Raw genomic sequence first — 16,828 nt, 5'->3', positions numbered from 1 at the left:
AAAGAGTCCTGCTTGGAGTAAGCAGTCAGAAAAGTCTATCATCTGAGGGGTAAGAGAGTTGACCATATCTGATGAGTGTTCAGAATGGTGAAGTATCTGATTGAAATCACCACCCACAGCCCATGCCAGATTATCGAGAGATAAGGCTTGATGAAGGCTCAGAAGCTCCACCCAGAGATCATTCCGCTCCTCTGCCGTATTGGCCGCATAGATAGCAGTAAAGATAAATTTTGTAGCAGGAGGGAGCGAGATTTCACATGTCAGAGCTTGACGGGACTGCTGGATAATATTGACAGTGGCAGGGTGATTCCAGATAATAATAATTCTTCCATCATCATCCGAAGCATGATTAGACGCAAAGCTCCAGCCAGGACAAAGTTTCCGCATAAGAGGGCTGAGGTTTTGCTCCTTGATGTGTGTTTCCAAAAGTGCACCAAAAACGAGATGTTGAGATCTCCACCATTGGCTAAATGGCAAGTGCTTGTCCGGGTCATTTAGACCACGGACATTCCAAAAAGATAAATTTGTATTCATAGAGAGGGTGGGGGAGGATTACCATCTGGGATGGCTTCCTCAGGGTCAGTAGACAAAGCTAAGAAGCTATTAGAGGTGGGGAGGCAAGGAGGAGGGGGGATGATCGGTGGTTTGAGATTTAAGGTTGAGGTTTGCCAAGAGGCTGAGGTTTGGTCATAAAAAGAGGCAGGGAGAGTTATTTGGGGTGAGTTGAAAAGGGACGCTTGCTTTTTAGCAATATAGGAGTTCGAGTAAGGCGCTCGCATAGTTGGGAGGCAGACCACAACAGAGGCATTATGGGCAGAAGAGGAGAAGGAGATAGGAGGGGGGCTTTTTAGGGAGTTTTTTAAGGGGGAGGTAGGAAGAGATTGACTGAGAAGGGGTGGTAAGGAGGGGGAAGCAGTGAATTGGAAAACCGTAGGAGGTCCCAAAGGAGGAGTAGTGGTATTTTCAGGAGAGTCAGATGTTTCAGTGGGAGGGTCAAGAGTCATGGAATCAGTTATGAAATCCACAGCAGCTTGAGAATCGCTTTCAGCAGAAATAGTAGGAGGAGGATCAACGGGGAGAGGTAAGTTGGTATGGGGAGAGTAACCATTTAAATGAACTTGGGGGGTTAAGGGTGGGGCAGTTTGAAGGCCAGGCTGGGACTCAGGGGAGGGACCATCTTGAGGCGGAGGCTGGGTGTCAGTGGAGGGTTGAGATGGCGGGTAGATGCAGTTTTTGAGTATATGGCCAATACGGTTACAATGGGTACAAGAAGGAGGGATCCAAGGATAATCAATTTCCACATTGATGACATCACCATTCTCTCGCACCAGTTCACCAGCAGATGGGAGAGCTTTAGTAAGGTTTGCCTCAACCTTGACATGAGCAACATTCAGACTGGTGACATTTTTGGTGTAGTCATCTGTTTCTATGGGCTCGCCAACAAGGGCAGCAGCATGACTCAGGCCCTCTTTGGTACGAAGGTCGAAGGGTATGCCACGTAAATGAGCCCAAAGTGGGATAGATTCGATTTCCGGATAGGACTCAGAAGCATGAGAGCCCCACTGAGAGACGTAGAACATAGAAGTATCTACATACCACAGCTTCTTTTCAAGGATTTTTGACCGAATGTAATCATTTGGAACTCTGACAAGCATGGAGTGTTTCAGAGGCTGCAGGTGAATCTCTAACTTTGAGCCTTTTCCCCACATAAAGTTTAGAACACTCTGAATAGGACCGTAATCAGGCATCTTACCTAAGAAAGATCCTACAACATACTGCTTGTGAAGTGCTGCACCTCTTTCGAAGACAGCATCAGGGATAAGGACTCTAGGTTTTCCTTCAGGAGAGATAGTAGTGGGGGCCAAACGCTTTAGGGACTTATCGGAGGGGATCCGAACTTTAGCAGCATAGGTTTGGGTTTGACTATGGGGGGATTTAGTTCGCGGAGTACTTTTAGGAGCAGGTTTTTGGGTAGTTTTGGTGATGGCAGGTTCTGGAGGAGAGTTAGTTACAAAAGGAGGTGGGTTAGAAGGGGATATGGGAGGAACAGGGGAAGAGGTTTGGAAAGAGTTTGGAGAAGGGTTAGGGAGCAGGGGTAACTTATCAGAGGCGCGGTTAGTGATGATGGGAGAGGAGTGCTTAGGAGGTAGTATAGTGAAAGCTGGGTCAGCAGGGTTAACTACTGTAGTTTTAATAGATCCAGATCTGGTTTCTGAATCTGCAGAGACCACATTATCCTCCATGATAACATCAGGAACTTCAGAGAAGGAAATATGGTTAGCAGGTTGCTCCTTGCAGGGCAAAGTAGTGAAATCAGTAGTAGATTGGGGTTTTACTGTAGCAGGAACAGTAACAGTAGAAGTAGAATTAGTGAGAGAGGGGGAAAGAGGGGGAAATTCAGCAAGGAAGGCAGGGGAGGGAGGGTCGGGAGGGTCAGGCGGAGTAGGGGGAGGTCCACCAGGAGTAGACGACGACGGATTCAGGATGGCAGCTAGACCGGACGAGGAGAGCCAGGGGTTCTCGCTGGAAGACATCGCTGGATTCACCAAACCTCCATAATTGCACCCTTGTGCTTCTTCTCTTCTTCCTTTTTCTCCCTTTCTTCATAAATTTCTTTATAGTTTCCGGTTTAACCTCTTTTTCTTTTCAATTGAGTAAACTTTTTTTCGTTGGCAAGTTGCAAAACTTATTTGAATTATTTGGAATGTAAAAGTAGTGTCTAAGAATAAGTCCTGTCAGTGAAAAAGGGGAATGATTTTGGTCGTTTTCAGGCCTCTTTTTCTTGTTGTTTGCTTCTTGAGTCGCGATATACAAGACTCCAAAGAAATGGACTATATACTAGTTTGGATGTTTTGTGATAGTGGTGTGAGTTTGGTGATAGTAACCAGTAAGCAACATGTGCCGAATGAAAATTTTAAATGGGTCCACAAAAGCCAATTATCCAAATTTAAATTGCAGAAAATAATGTATTTATTTATTTTTTTTGGGGGGGGGGGGAGGGGGAGGGGGTGGTCAAAATATTGTAATCCAATGTTATATATTGTAATGTAACTATGAAACTAGCAGCTACTCCCTCCGTATCAGTTTAACTGGTGTTTAGAAAGAAAAATTTTGTTTCAAAATAATTGATATTTTCATTATTCTAGGTAGAATTTAATATCATTTGAACTTTATGACCAATTACAAAATACTGGACTTTTGTTTTATTGGTTGAATTAATTTTATTTAATGATATTTTTATATAATCAAGATAAATTATATAGAATTTTGTTTTCTTAATCCATGTGCAAAATTCTTAAAAACCACTTAAAATGATACAAAGTATGAATTTACGAGTGAGACACTTTAATCAGGTCATGACGTTACATGCTAAACATACCCAAATCTCTTATTTAAGTTAATCATGGCTTATTAATGATACATATGTATGTTTTCTCATGGCTTATTAATGATACATATGTATTTTTTCTCACTTCAATCTAAATCTCTTAACAGAGTATAGGGACATAATTATGCTGCAAAGTTTTTTTTTAAATCATGTTTAATTGGAACCATTTACAAAATCAAACGATGGCCAACTTAATTTGACGAGTAAATGATGATTTATACTCCTTCCGTTCCCGAAAGTAAGATTTTATAGAGATTTCACGCTTATTAAGAATATAATAAATGCTTACAGTTTAATTTATTATTTATTTTTTATACACTTTCTAATTACTCTCCACCAATTAAATCTAATCAATTCAAATATTTGTAATTAACGTTTCTCAAAAGTACTTTAAAAATATCGAAAATCTATTTTCGTGAAATAAGAAAAAAATCTAAAAAATTTTAATTTTGGAAACGGAAAAAGTAACTAAAATGAATCCAGTTAGCGAAGAGAAAGAAGATATTGTCGTCCAGGTTTTATGCTCATGAAGCAACACATGAGTGTTTCTACCTAACACCCTATTTCGATACACTTGCTTTTTTGGGCCATAAGTGGCTTCACCTAATTTTTCCATATTCTAACGTTACGATCTCAATTTATGCTAATCCCCGTGTCCTTTTAGAAATCATGTGAATAGCCAATAATCGCATAAATTCAACTTGTTATAATCTTGTAGTTGACTAATAAAATCATCATATTAGTGACATTTTGATAGTAAAAGTTAGTTGAAACTCGATGAAAAGACTTTACTAGGTGAGCTGTGAGCACTACTTTATCTCATTAATTTGTCTTTGGGCTGGTACATTGATCGAATTTATACATTTTCATATATTTTTTTACGTGACAGACTGACAGTAATCAAAACACCCACGGTTTAAATCCATTTCATTCTTTCTTCATCGTGACAATAAAAAAAACAATAAAAAAATACTTACAAATAAACTCAAATTTTCGAAATATTTCAGACTGTATTCTCTTTTAGAGAGTTCAATGTGAGTGTTAAGGTATCAGACTAGGTTCGATTCCGATCTTGATCCAGTTCACTTAGTTGATCATAAACCTAATCTTGATCTTAACTAGTGTTGAATCTTCAAATCGAAGTAACGCAATCAACACAAGCAGTTGTTTACCCAGTCTTCGTTTCCTACTGACTGGGGAGAGAACAAAACTCTCATGCACTCCACTATTATATCAATGCGATACAACAGCTCCAGATCTCTCACGATCTAGTTTATGTGCAGGTACTACAAGAGAATCTACCGAGAACTCTTTGAAGAAGATTACGAGAGTGACTACGATGGAGATGACTCACTATCAACCTCCGACACCTCCGAAGCCGAAGACGCGTAGAACGAATCGGAGAAACGCCTTGATCGCAAGAGCTGTGATCACTACCGGATCCCTCTGTTCTTGATCAGTTTCTCCTTAGACTCTCGTATCTTCTCCCTTTACTCTTCTCTTTATCTCTGTAAAACCTCTCTCCTCTGTATCGCTCTCCTCTGTTTCTTTCTGAGGAAGACGATGATCATTATCTTCTAGTGGGTCCCGTGTAACAACCTTATTCTCGTCTATCTTATTTCCTCTTGGGCCGTTTGGCTTTTAATGAAAATACTTAAGCCCATTAGTAGCCCAGACCTAAACGACAATACTCCACAAATCTCCACCTTTGTCGATTAGGACGAAACATAACTCCTCCGCCGTAACACAACTGTTCTCTACGCCGTATCCAAACCCTAACCATGACTGAGAATTCCCAATTCAGTCAATCAGACTCAAACAGCTACCCCAAGACCGAAGAAGACCGTTTTCTAATCCCCATGGAACCTGTAAACAGTCCTGACCCTCTGTTTTACAACCCTGAACTCGTAAGCTCTCCCACTCTTACTCTCCCAGTTGACTTCAAAATCCCAGACTTTGTTCCTGTTTCAATACCACAAGATCCTGAGCCTGTCCTGACCTCAATTCCAGTTGAACCAACTGACGTTCAACCACGAAAGCTGTCAAACCTTGAATACTGTAAGTATCTGACACTCCAAGTACACATCTTTTGTAACCAACTCAGACCCGCTGAAGAATTACTCTTTTCCAGTTAACAAGCATCTGAACATCTTCGGCAACAAACCTGCAACTCCTACGTAAGAACCTCAGTATTTCTTTTAAACTTCCCATTATTTAACCCCGTTGTTTGACCAAGAACAAACCACTAACTCAATTTGCCCTCTGTTGTAACATGTACTCTTACTTGTTGAGATGACCAAACAACAGTGCCATCTCAGAGTACATCTCAAGTCGCTCAGGCAATGACCCCCAGCGTTTCGAGGCACTTCTCGAACGCACTTCCAGGTAAGCTCTTTGTCAACATATCTGCCGGATTTAAACTAGTATGAATCTTTAGAACCTTTACTAGACCCAGCTCAATAATGTCTCCGACGAAATGAATCTTTCTCGCAATGTGTTTAGTACGGTCATGATGAACTGGATTCTTAGCTAGGCAAATCGCACTTTGAGAATCACAATGTAGCTTAAAGAACTCCGAGTCAAAACCTAATTCATCGCAGAATTCCCTTAACCACAAACCCTCCTTTGTAGCTTATGATAAAGCCATATACTCAGCCTCTGTTGTTGACAAAGCCACCACATGCTGTAGTGTAGATCTCCAGCTCACCGTATTACCACCCACTTTAAACACATATCCAGTAACTGATCTTCGCTTGTCGAGGTTAGTAGAGTAATCTGAATCACAAAAACCTTCAATATCAAATCTTTCTGACTTTGTGAATGTAAGACACACATCTTTAGCTCCTTGTAGATACCTTAGTATCCATTTCACAGCTTCCTAGTGTTCTCTACTTGGTTTAGACATGAACCTGCTAACTAAACCAACCGCGAAAGCAAGATCAGGTCTCGAACCAACCATAGCATACATTAGGCTCCCAACTGCACTCGCATATGGAACAGAGTCCATAACCTTCGACTCAAGTAGCCACTCCTTATCTGTCAAACTCTTTAGTTTAAACTGAGAATTTGTTGGAGTTATAACCGGCTTACAGAATTCCATTCCGAATGTCTTCAGCACTTGACCAATGTATCTATTCTGTGTCAGTTTCAGCACTCCCTTCTCTCTGTTCCTTAAAATATCCATTCCAAGAATTCTAGAAGCTGCTCCAAGATCCTTCATTTCAAATTCAGTACTCAAACTCTTCTTTAAAACTTGAATGTCTTTCTTATTTTTAGCAGCAATCAACATATCATCCACGTATAGTAGTAGATATACACAATCTCCTGTCTTTAACTTCTGCATGTACACGCAATGATCTTTAACACACCTTATGAATCCAAGTGTCTTGATGAATGAATCAAACCTTAAGTTCCACTGTCTAGGAAATTGTTTCAACCCGTATAGAGACTTTCTAAGAAGACAAACTTTCCCTTCATCTCCCTTCTTAACAAACCCTTCTGGTTGTTCCATGTAGATAGTCTCATCTAGGTTTCCATGTAGAAATGCGGTTTTCACATCCATTTGTTCTAGCTCAGCATCAACGTTTACAACATAGGACATGATGATCCTTATAGACACATGCTTTACCACTGGTGCAAAAATCTCATTGTAGTCAACTCCTTCTACCTGAGTAAAACCTTTCGCAACCAATCTAGACTTGTATCTAGGATCTTCAACCCCTGGAATCCCTTCCTTAAGCTTATGAATCCACTTGCATCCAATGACTCTTTGTCTAAGAGGCCTTTCAACGATGTCCCAAGTGTGATTCTTATCCAAAGAGATTTTTTCTTCTTTCATGGAAGCATTCCACTTATCCCAGTCTTTACTTAGTTTTGCTTCAGCTCACGATTTGGGCTTACTAGTTACAATATCATCAGCACATGTTAACGCATACGCCACAAAGTCTCCACTCTCAAATATAGCCGGAGGCTTAGTCTGTCTCCTTACTCGATCTCTGGCAAGTAGATAACCATCTAGAGATTCTTCCTGATCTTCAGATTCTTCTTCACTTTCTTCTGAATCAGAGTTTCTCCTATGACTTGAAGTAACTTCACCTTCACCTGTGTTCCCTGATTCTGAAGATGAACCAACCTCAAAGATGGAATTTTTGTGAGTAGGACCCTGAATCAAATCAGCTTTGAATGTCACCTTTTTACCTTGGATTCACTTGCAACTCATTTTCCTTTAGATTTCTTATACAACGTTTTCTCATCAAACACAACGTTTCTGTTGACTGTTGACTTTCCTTCCTCGACCAACCACACTCGATATCCTTTCGTGCCTTGAGGATAACCCATCAAGATGCCTTTCAACGCTCTTGGGCTCATTTTATCTTGAACAATATGAACATATGCCACGCAACCAAATCTCTTAAGATGACCAAACTCCACCTTAACCCCAGACCACACTTCTTCAGGAATCTTAAACTCGATAGAAGCACTAGGAGTACGATTTATCAGGTAAACTGATGTAGCAGCAGCCTCTGCCCAAAACTTCTTCTCAAGTCCTGACTCTGCTAGCATACAACGAATCTTATATGCTATTGTCCTATTCATCCTTTTTGCTACTCCATTTTGCTGTGGAGTATAAGCACATGTTCGATGTCTCTTAATCCCAGCTTCTTTGCACATAGTATCCATCAGGTTATTACAGAACTCAAGACCATTATCTGTGCGCAAGCACTTAATTTTCTTCCTTGTCTGAGTTTCAACAAGCTTCTTCCATTCAGAGATGTTCTCATACGTTTCATCCTTAGTCCTTAAGAACCTGATCCAAACTTTCTTTGAGAAATCATCTATTAGCGTCAAGAAGTACTTGCAACCTGATAAGCTTTCTATATTTGACACTGAACCCCACAGAACACTATGAACATAAGCAAGAGTTTCTGTTGTAGCGTGTTTAGCGGTAGAAAATGGCAACTTATGAGTTTTTCCAAGGACATAGTTCTCACAGAAATCCAACGTGTGAACCTCCTTCTCTTTCAGATAACCATTCTTCACCAGAAAGTTCATGTTCTTTAAACTCATGGGTCCCAATCTTGAGTGCCAAAGATTAGTCAGATTTTCTTCAGTTCTTGCCACGTTCACTTCAGCTTTATCCACCGTACCATCAAGTTAATAGAGCCCATCTTTGTAGCTTCCTGAAAAAACTCTCTTTCCATCCTTAAAGAATACAACTTTGAAGCCTTCTCCCCTGTATGTACATCCACACTTCTCAAGCTGACCATACGATATGAGGTTTCTTCCTATGGTAGGCATGTATCTTACTTCAGTCAGAATCACAGTAGACTTGTCAGGGTTAACAATCTTCAGCTTTCCATACCCATGAACTTCACTGAACGTATTGTTTCCCATTAATACTCTGCCTCCATTTTCTTCTACAAAGTCAAATAACACTTCTCGATTTGGTGTGATGTGAAAAGTGCATCCCGAGTCAAGAACCCACTCAAACTTAGTGTCATGAACACTAGCAGTTAGAATCATAGGACACTCTATGTCTTGGACCACATTTGCCGCATTCTGAGATCTCTGATCTTTTCTCTCAGGACATTCTCTTTTAAAATGTCCTTCTTTACCACAGATCCAACACTCCCTAGTCTTCTGTTGACCTTTGCCTTTAGACTTTGATCTGAAATCTTTGCTTTTAGATCTAAACCTCCCACCTTTTCCTTGTCTCTTGTCACTTCTTCCTCTAGTAAGACAAGTCCTTCTGCATCAGACTTGGAGCGTTTTAACAAACCTTTTTCTTTTAGCTCCGCTTCCTTTGCATATGCTGACGTAGTAACTTCTTTTATCGTTAGTGTTTCTTTGCCATTCCCATACTTCAGAGTGTGTACAAGAGAGTCACACTGTGGTGGTAGACTTGTTAGAATCTGTATAGCTTGATCCTCGTCCGAGACTTGAATGTTCAGGCTCGCAAGATCATCTACCAGCTTTAAGAAAACATCCAGATTCTCTTCAATGCTTTTGCTTTCAAGCATTCTGTAGCTTGCAAAATTTTGCTTCAGATAGATCCTATTTGGCAATGTCTTAGTCTGATAGTCAGCTTCAAACGCTTTCCAAACTCCCATGGCTGTAGTTTCTCTCATTACTTTCCTTAGAACCATGTTGGTAAGGCTTGAGCAAATAAGGTTTCTCGCTCGAGTATCCTTTTCTTTAGCCAGTGGATCTTTCTTCACTTCCTTATCAGTGATGTCATCACTATCATCTGTTGCTTCTACTTCCGTAGAGCTAGCCGCTTCAGTCAAGATGTGTCCCAGCCCTTGCAGCTCCAGCTGCATTTGCATCTTGAACTTCCACATACCGAAGTCACCAGATCCATCAAACTTCTCCATCTCAAACTTCCCGTGAACCGACTCCATATTAGCCTCTGCAGTCAGTCACACTTTCTTCACACCAAATCACACAACAACTAAACTTCCCTTGAACCACAGCTCCACCGCTGCGCGAACCTAGTTCTCTTAACCGAGAACCTGGCTCTGATACCACTTGTTAAGGTATCAGATTAGGTTCGATTCCGATCATGATCCAGTTCACTTAGTTGATCATAAACCTAATCTTGATCTTAACTAGTGTTGAATCTTCAAATCGAAATAACGCAATCAACACAAGCAGTTGTTTACCCAGTCTTCGTTTCCTACTGACTGGGGAGAGAACAAAACTCTCATGCACTCCACTATTATATCAATGCGATACAACAGCTCCAGATCTCTCACGATCTAGTTTATGTGCATGTACTACAAGAGAATCTACCGAGAATTTTTTGAAGAAGATTACGAGAGTGACTACGATGGAGATGACTCACTATCAACTTCCGACACCTCCGAAGCCGAAGACGCGTAGAACGAACCGGAGAAATGCCTTGATCACTACCGGATCCCTCTGTTCTTGATCAGTTTCTCCTTAGACTCTCGTATCTTCTCCCTTTACTCTTCTCTTTATCTCTGTAAAACCTCTCTCTTCTGTATTGCTCTCCTCTGTTTCTTTCTGAAGAAAACGATGATCGTTATTCTCTAGTGGGTCCCGTGTAACAACCTAAACCCATTAGTAGCCCAGACCTAAACGACAATACTCCACAGTGAGCTCAAATTACAGTAAACTTAATCAAAATCAAACTGAAAGATAGAAGAAAAAAGAATTGGAATCCCTGAAAGCCATGCATGATGATACTCATCTACATTTAGGATAAAGTCCCAAAAATACACAACTCAAGTCCATTATGTGACCCTATCCCAAAACTGTGAAACGTTATACTTGTAAAACAGCTACAAACCGTAAGAAGTGTCTCCCTCCGCTCGCTAAACTTGAATTAGCACCGGAGTATTATAGGAGCTACACAATATCTGTTTTATTCTCCAGCATTTAATTTATTATCTCTTTAGTTGATAGGATATTTTTGTGTTGAACTTGTTTTGTTATTACATAACAAGAAAACAAAAAAGTTCTGAGAATTAAGCAGAAGCAAAAACAAAAATACAAAACAAACAAAAAGAAGATAAACCCATTTTCTAATGAGGGTTTTATTTTCTTGGATGTGTATCTTCCGGTTTAGCCGTCCCTGTGGCCACTTTAGCTACATCAGTGGCACTAGCCTCAGGCTTTTTCTTAGCATACATAACAGTGTACATGACTGCACCGGATATAGCTAATCCAGCGATAGCCATGGTGGTGTAACTGTATGGCAAGTTACGGCGTTGGTGGAGAACACCACCGGGATTACTCCCTGGTGGCCTCTTCGATGATTCAACCCCCGCAGCTTTCACTCCTTCCGGACTCATCTTCGTTGTATCCGCCGTTTTCCTCCAGTCATTTTCTCCAGCCATCTTTTTTTTTGATCAATATCTTGTTGGAACTATCCTAACCAAAGGAAGAAACGGTGTTGCTTTAGTAAATGGGTTATGGAGATAGTAAGAGTCACGAAGACACGTAGTGTTGTTGAGTTTGATAATGTGTCTCAATAAGGGACACCTAGCTGATGCTGTTTATTTTCTGTAATAAACGTATTAGGCAGGTGTCACACCTTAAACATATCATAGATTCATGTGCAAATGTATACTTCTTTACTTTTTATATGGAAGTTTTTGTGGGTCTTCCGCGTCTTGTGGGCTTTGTGGAGATATGTTCTTGACTTACCTTTTTCAACCCAACACCATAGAAGCCCAGCTAGACTGGCAAATGAAAGTAAAAAACAGACAAAGGTAGCCTTGACCAGTCTTCCTAGAAGACTGTGTAATCAGTAATTATCAGATACCAGGTCTTGTCTCTTACCTAGCCGTTACGTCACCTTCATCAACGGCTACATCAAACATTTTTCATCTTTTCCCTTTAATTTCCATAAACTTCAACGGCTAGTTCTCATCTCAAGCCTCTCACTAGATCTATAAAAACCACACAAGCTCCTCACAGACTATTCATCTCCAACTCATTCAAACACATTCTTACACACTAACACTTTTGTGGTGCTAAATTCAGTAGAGAAGTATCTGTAACCAATGGCATCTTTTTCCCCTCTAGTCATCATCTTCCTCTGCATTTTCTTCTTGTCCGTAAACGCCAATGAGGTAACCGTCGGTGGAAAATCCGGTGACTGGAAGATCCCTCCTTCATCTTCTGACTCTTTCAACGAATGGTCTCAAAAGGCTCGCTTCAAAGTTGGCGACTTTCTCGGTATACCTTCAACTTCTCATCACTATCTCGAATCCTTACAAAACCTTTTTCTTTTATAATAAATGACTATGTATTTTACTAGAATTAACATCCTTACAAAACCCATAAACCCATTTTCATCAATTTACTTGTTTTTTGTAATCTTCCATGTTACTCTGTTTCTTATAACATTGTTACATGTTTTTATTCCAGTTTTCAGCTACGAAGCTGGTAAAGACTCGGTGCTGCAAGTGACAAGAGAGGCGTACGAGAAATGCAACACCACGAGCCCGAAAGCCAGCTACACCGACGGGAACACCAAGGTGAAGCTAGAACAACCCGGTCCGGTGTACTTCATAAGTGGAACAGAGGGTCACTGTCAAAAGGGGCAGAAGCTACGCCTTGTTGTGGTCACTCCTCGTAGCTCTCTCTCACCGGCTCCTTCTCCATCTGACGGTCCCGCCGTTGCTCCTACTAGTGGCGCTGCTAAGCTCACCGGCGTCTTCAGTGTTGTGGGCCTTGGTCTTGGACTCTGGGCCTTGTTCTGAGAGCAGCTTTTCACTTTTATTTTTAAATGTTTTTAGTCTTGAATTCTATTCTATTTATTAATTTTCAAATATGTAGCAGAGATCTTTGCTATGTCTCCCTAGTCTTGTTGTTACTAATTCAGTATTCACAAGATTAATTAAGTTTTATTAATATAATCGGAATCACTTTTGAACTTGTTTCGTGGATATCATCAGTTTATCAATGACTAAGGTATTTGAATTAGTTTATACGTTTATATCACAAAATGAAGAATTAAGAATGTTATTTACCAATTTACCAGTCCAAAAAGAATTACACTTTTAGTTTTTCAAAAAAAAAAAACACATCTAAGAAATATAAAGCAATAAATGAAATGTGGCTATATCCATTATTGGGCCTAAAGAAAGTAACAGGCTTCTACATACGAGCCCACTATTGGGCCTCAAGATATTTTGAGAGGGAGCTAGTGGAGCGAGCTAGCGAGCCACTGACATTTTATCCTTTCGACCAGTTTTTTTTTCCTCTTTTATTCTTTTTAATAAAAAAAATCTCCGGTTCACCGGAACCAGCAGCTCCGTAGTGTTGTCGTCTGGTGAACGGAGACGTATCCAAATCTTTCGTAACCCATTCACAGCTTCTCCACTTTGAAATGTGATACTGCTCTTTGCTTGTCTTAATTTTGAAAAAAAAAAAAAGAAAGATGGCAGCTTTACTCTGCTCCACGAGTCTCTGCGGCGATATAACGGTCAGTGACACTTTCCTCGTTAGTAACATCAAAGAGAAACGCAATAGTTCGGTTAACCGCGGATTAAAGTTCCACACTTTGAAGAAGGTTGGGCCTCTGTTCCATCGCAAGAAACAGAGGAAAACCATGAGATGCAGCGTAGTCTCCATGAAAGGCTCTGACTTTTCGTTTCCAATGATAAACAAGAAGACATTCAAATCCTCAGAACTCACCAAGATTCTAAAGTCGCTTCCCGATACTGCCTCCGCGTTTTCCTATTTCAAAGAGGTAGCTCAGAGTCAGAGTCACACCACCGAGACTTGCAACTACATCCTCGAAGCTTTGAGCGTCGATGGTAAACTCCAGGAGATGGCTTACGTCTTTGATTTGATGCAGAAACGAATCATAAAGAGAGACGCAACCACTTTCTTGACTATCTTCAAGTCTCTTTCTGTCAAAGGTGGGTTGCGGCAAGCGCCTTATGCACTAACGAAGATGCGAGACTCTGGTTTCCCTTTGAACGCGTACTCATACAACGGCCTGATTCATCTTCTCCTCAAGTCTAGGCTTTGTGTAGAGGCGATGGAGGTTTACAGAAGCATGATCTTTAACGGTTTCAAGCCTAGCTTGCAGACCTACTCTTCCCTCATGGTAGGACTAGGGAAAAGAAGAGACATTGACTCTGTGATGAGTCTGCTCAAAGAGATGGAGACGTTGGGGCTAAAGCCCAACGTCTACACGTTTACCATATGCATCCGTGTGCTCGGTAGAGCGGGGAAGATCAACGAAGCGTATGGTATACTCAAGAGGATGGATGAGGAAGGGTGTGGACCCGATGTGGTTACCTACACTGTCCTCATCGACGCGCTTTGCACCGCAGGGAAGCTGGACTGCGCTAAGGAGGTTTTCTCCAAGATGAAAACCGGAAGACATAAACCGGACCGTGTGACTTACATCACTTTGCTTGATAGGTTTAGTGATAGCAGAGATTTGGATTCGGTGAGGCGGTTTTGGAGCGAGATGGAGAAGGATGGGCATGTCCCTGACGTTGTAACGTTCACTATTCTAGTTGACGCTCTTTGCAAAGGTGGGAGGTTTAGTGAAGCGTTTGAGATTTTAGATGTGATGAGGGAGAGAGGGATCTCGCCGAATCTTCACACATACAACACGTTGATCTGTGGTTTACTAAGAGTTCATAGGTTAGACGACGCCCTCGAGGTTTTTGATAATATGGAGTCTTTTAGTGTTACCCCTACTGCATACACGTACATTGTTTTTATTGATTACTATGGGAAGACCGGAGATTCAGTCAGCGCTCTCGAGACTTTCGAGAGGATGAAGAGCAAAGGAATAGCTCCGAACATTGTGGCGTGTAACGCGTCTCTCTACAGTTTAGCTAAAGCGGGAAAGGATAAAGAAGCTAAAGAAATATTCTATGGCCTTAAAAACATTGGGCTTGCACCTGACTCGGTGACGTATAACATGATGATGAAGTGCTATAGCAAGGTTGGGGAAGTAGACGAAGCTATCAAGCTGATGTCCGAGATGCTGGAAAACGAGTGTGAGCCTGATGTGATCGTTGTCAACTCTCTGATCAACACTCTTTACAAAGGTGATAGAGTGGACGAGGCGTGGGAGATGTTCACGAGGATGGAGGAGATGAAGCTCAAGCCTACCGTTGTGACTTACAACACTCTCCTCTCGGGTTTGGGGAAGAACGGAAAGATCCGAGAGGCGATTGAGTTGTTTGAAGTGATGGAGGAGAAAGGATGTCCGCCTAACACGGTGACGTTCAACACTCTCTTGGACTGTCTTTGCAAAAACGACGAGGTGATGGTGGCGTTGAAGATGTTCTTCAAGATGAGCTGTGTACCTGATGTTTGTACTTACAACACTATTATATACGGTTTGATGAAGAAGGGTCGAGTTAAAGATGCGATGAGTTTCTTCCACCAGATGAAGAAGCTTGTGGGGCCTGACTTTGTCACGCTATGCACTCTTCTTCCGGGCGTTGTCAAGGCTGGTTTAATCGAAGACGCTTACAAAATCATCACCAGCTTTCTTCACAGCTCTGCGGATCAACCGGCTAGTCTCTTCTGGGAGGACTTGATGGGATCTGTCTTGGCTGAAGCTGGAGTAGAGAAGGCTGTTTCGTTCTCTGAGAGGTTGGTTGTTAATGGAGTTTGTAGAGATGGTGAATCGATCCTGGTGCCGATGATCAGATACTGTTTGAAACATGGTGATAATCCCTCAGGTGCTCGAACGTTATTTGATAGATTCACTAAAGATCTTGGTGTCAAACCGAAACTTCCGGTTTATAATCTGTTGATCAGTGGCCTTCTTGAAGCTGATATGATTGAAGTAGCAGAGGAACTGTTCCTAGAGATGAAGAGCAGTGGTTGCTGCATCCCTGATGTTGCTACATACAACTTCTTGCTTGATGCTTACGGAAAATCAGGAAAATTGGAAGAACTATTTGAGATGTATAAAGAGATGTCTTCTCATGAGTGTGTACCGAACACAATCACTCACAACATTGTCATCTCCGGGCTGGTGAAAGCTGGGAACGTGGAGGAGGCTCTTGATTTATACTATGACCTTATCAGTGACGGCGACTTCTCTCCGAGTGTTTGCACGTATGGTCCTCTCATCGATGGTCTTTCCAAGTCGGGGAGATTGTATGAAGCGAAGCAACTCTTTGAAGGGATGTTGGACTATGGATGCAGCCCAAACTGTGCTATCTACAACATTCTCATCAACGGGTTTGGCAAAGCGGGGGAGGCTGATGCAGCTTGCAAGTTATTCAAAAGGATGGTTAGAGAAGGAGTGAGACCTGATCTCAAGACTTACTCGGTTCTAGTGGATTGTCTTTGTATGGTAGGTAGAGTGGACGAAGCCTTGTGTTACTTCAAGGAGCTGATGGAATCTGGCTTGGACCCTGATGTGGTGTGTTACAATCTCATAATCAACGGGCTAGGGAAGTCTCGGAGGCTTGAAGAAGCTCTTGAGCTTTACAATGAGATGAAGAGCAGCAGGGGGATCACTCCTGATCTGTACACTTACAACTCGTTGATTCTGAATCTTGGTATCGCGGGGATGGTGGAAGAAGCTGGGAAGGTTTATGATGAGATACAGAGAGTGGGTCTTGAGCCAAACGTTTTTACGTTTAACGCGTTGATCCGTGGATACAGTTTGTCTGGAAAGCCTGAGCGTGCTTACGCTGTGTACCAGACGATGGTGACTGGTGGTTTTAGTCCCAACACAGGAACATATGAACAGCTCCCGAATAGAGCTTGACAATTTTACACAGCTGACACAGTTAGAGAGCTCTACACTAAGTGAAGCTTCATCTGCAGAAGACTTTTTGTCATGTAAAGTGTACAAAACATAAGGTTCTGTAAATGTCATACTCCTGTTTCAAAAATATTCATGTTTTAGAAAAAAAATGTTTCAAATGTATTTTTATTAAATAATATATTGTGAATTAAAAATTATGAAAAATA

General features: G+C 41.4%; 4 protein-coding genes across 4 annotated transcripts; 2 read left to right on the top strand and 2 right to left on the bottom strand.

Annotated features, from left to right (window-relative positions):
- Positions 1 to 530: 530 nt before the first annotated feature.
- On the bottom strand, positions 531 to 2,534 carry LOC125580875 (proline-rich protein 36-like). Its single transcript, XM_048746126.1, has one exon. It carries the CDS (start codon positions 2,532 to 2,534, stop codon positions 531 to 533), a length of 2,004 nt encoding a protein of 667 aa, XP_048602083.1.
- An 8,230-nt stretch (positions 2,535 to 10,764) lies between these two features.
- On the bottom strand, positions 10,765 to 11,381 carry LOC106375395. The gene has a single exon (XM_013815283.3). The coding sequence runs from the start codon at positions 11,248 to 11,250 to the stop codon at positions 10,948 to 10,950; it is 303 nt and encodes a 100-aa protein (XP_013670737.2). The 5' UTR covers positions 11,251 to 11,381; the 3' UTR covers positions 10,765 to 10,947.
- A 440-nt stretch (positions 11,382 to 11,821) lies between these two features.
- LOC106375394 (early nodulin-like protein 1) lies at positions 11,822 to 12,796 on the top strand. The gene is made up of 2 exons (XM_013815282.3): positions 11,822 to 12,094; positions 12,287 to 12,796. Exons 1-2 carry the CDS (start codon positions 11,920 to 11,922, stop codon positions 12,619 to 12,621), a joined length of 510 nt encoding a protein of 169 aa, XP_013670736.2. The 5' UTR covers positions 11,822 to 11,919; the 3' UTR covers positions 12,622 to 12,796.
- Positions 12,797 to 13,087: 291 nt separating this feature from the next.
- LOC106375392 (pentatricopeptide repeat-containing protein At4g31850, chloroplastic-like) lies at positions 13,088 to 16,819 on the top strand. The gene has a single exon (XM_013815281.3). The coding sequence runs from the start codon at positions 13,302 to 13,304 to the stop codon at positions 16,620 to 16,622; it is 3,321 nt and encodes a 1,106-aa protein (XP_013670735.2). The 5' UTR covers positions 13,088 to 13,301; the 3' UTR covers positions 16,623 to 16,819.
- Positions 16,820 to 16,828: the final 9 nt, after the last annotated feature.

This window comes from Brassica napus, chromosome C1, assembly GCF_020379485.1.
Source record: "Brassica napus cultivar Da-Ae chromosome C1, Da-Ae, whole genome shotgun sequence".
NCBI classification, from domain to species: Eukaryota; Viridiplantae; Streptophyta; class Magnoliopsida; order Brassicales; family Brassicaceae; genus Brassica; species Brassica napus.
The sequence above is the reverse complement of the archived record's forward strand: the minus strand, read 5'-3'. Positions and strand labels throughout refer to the sequence as shown.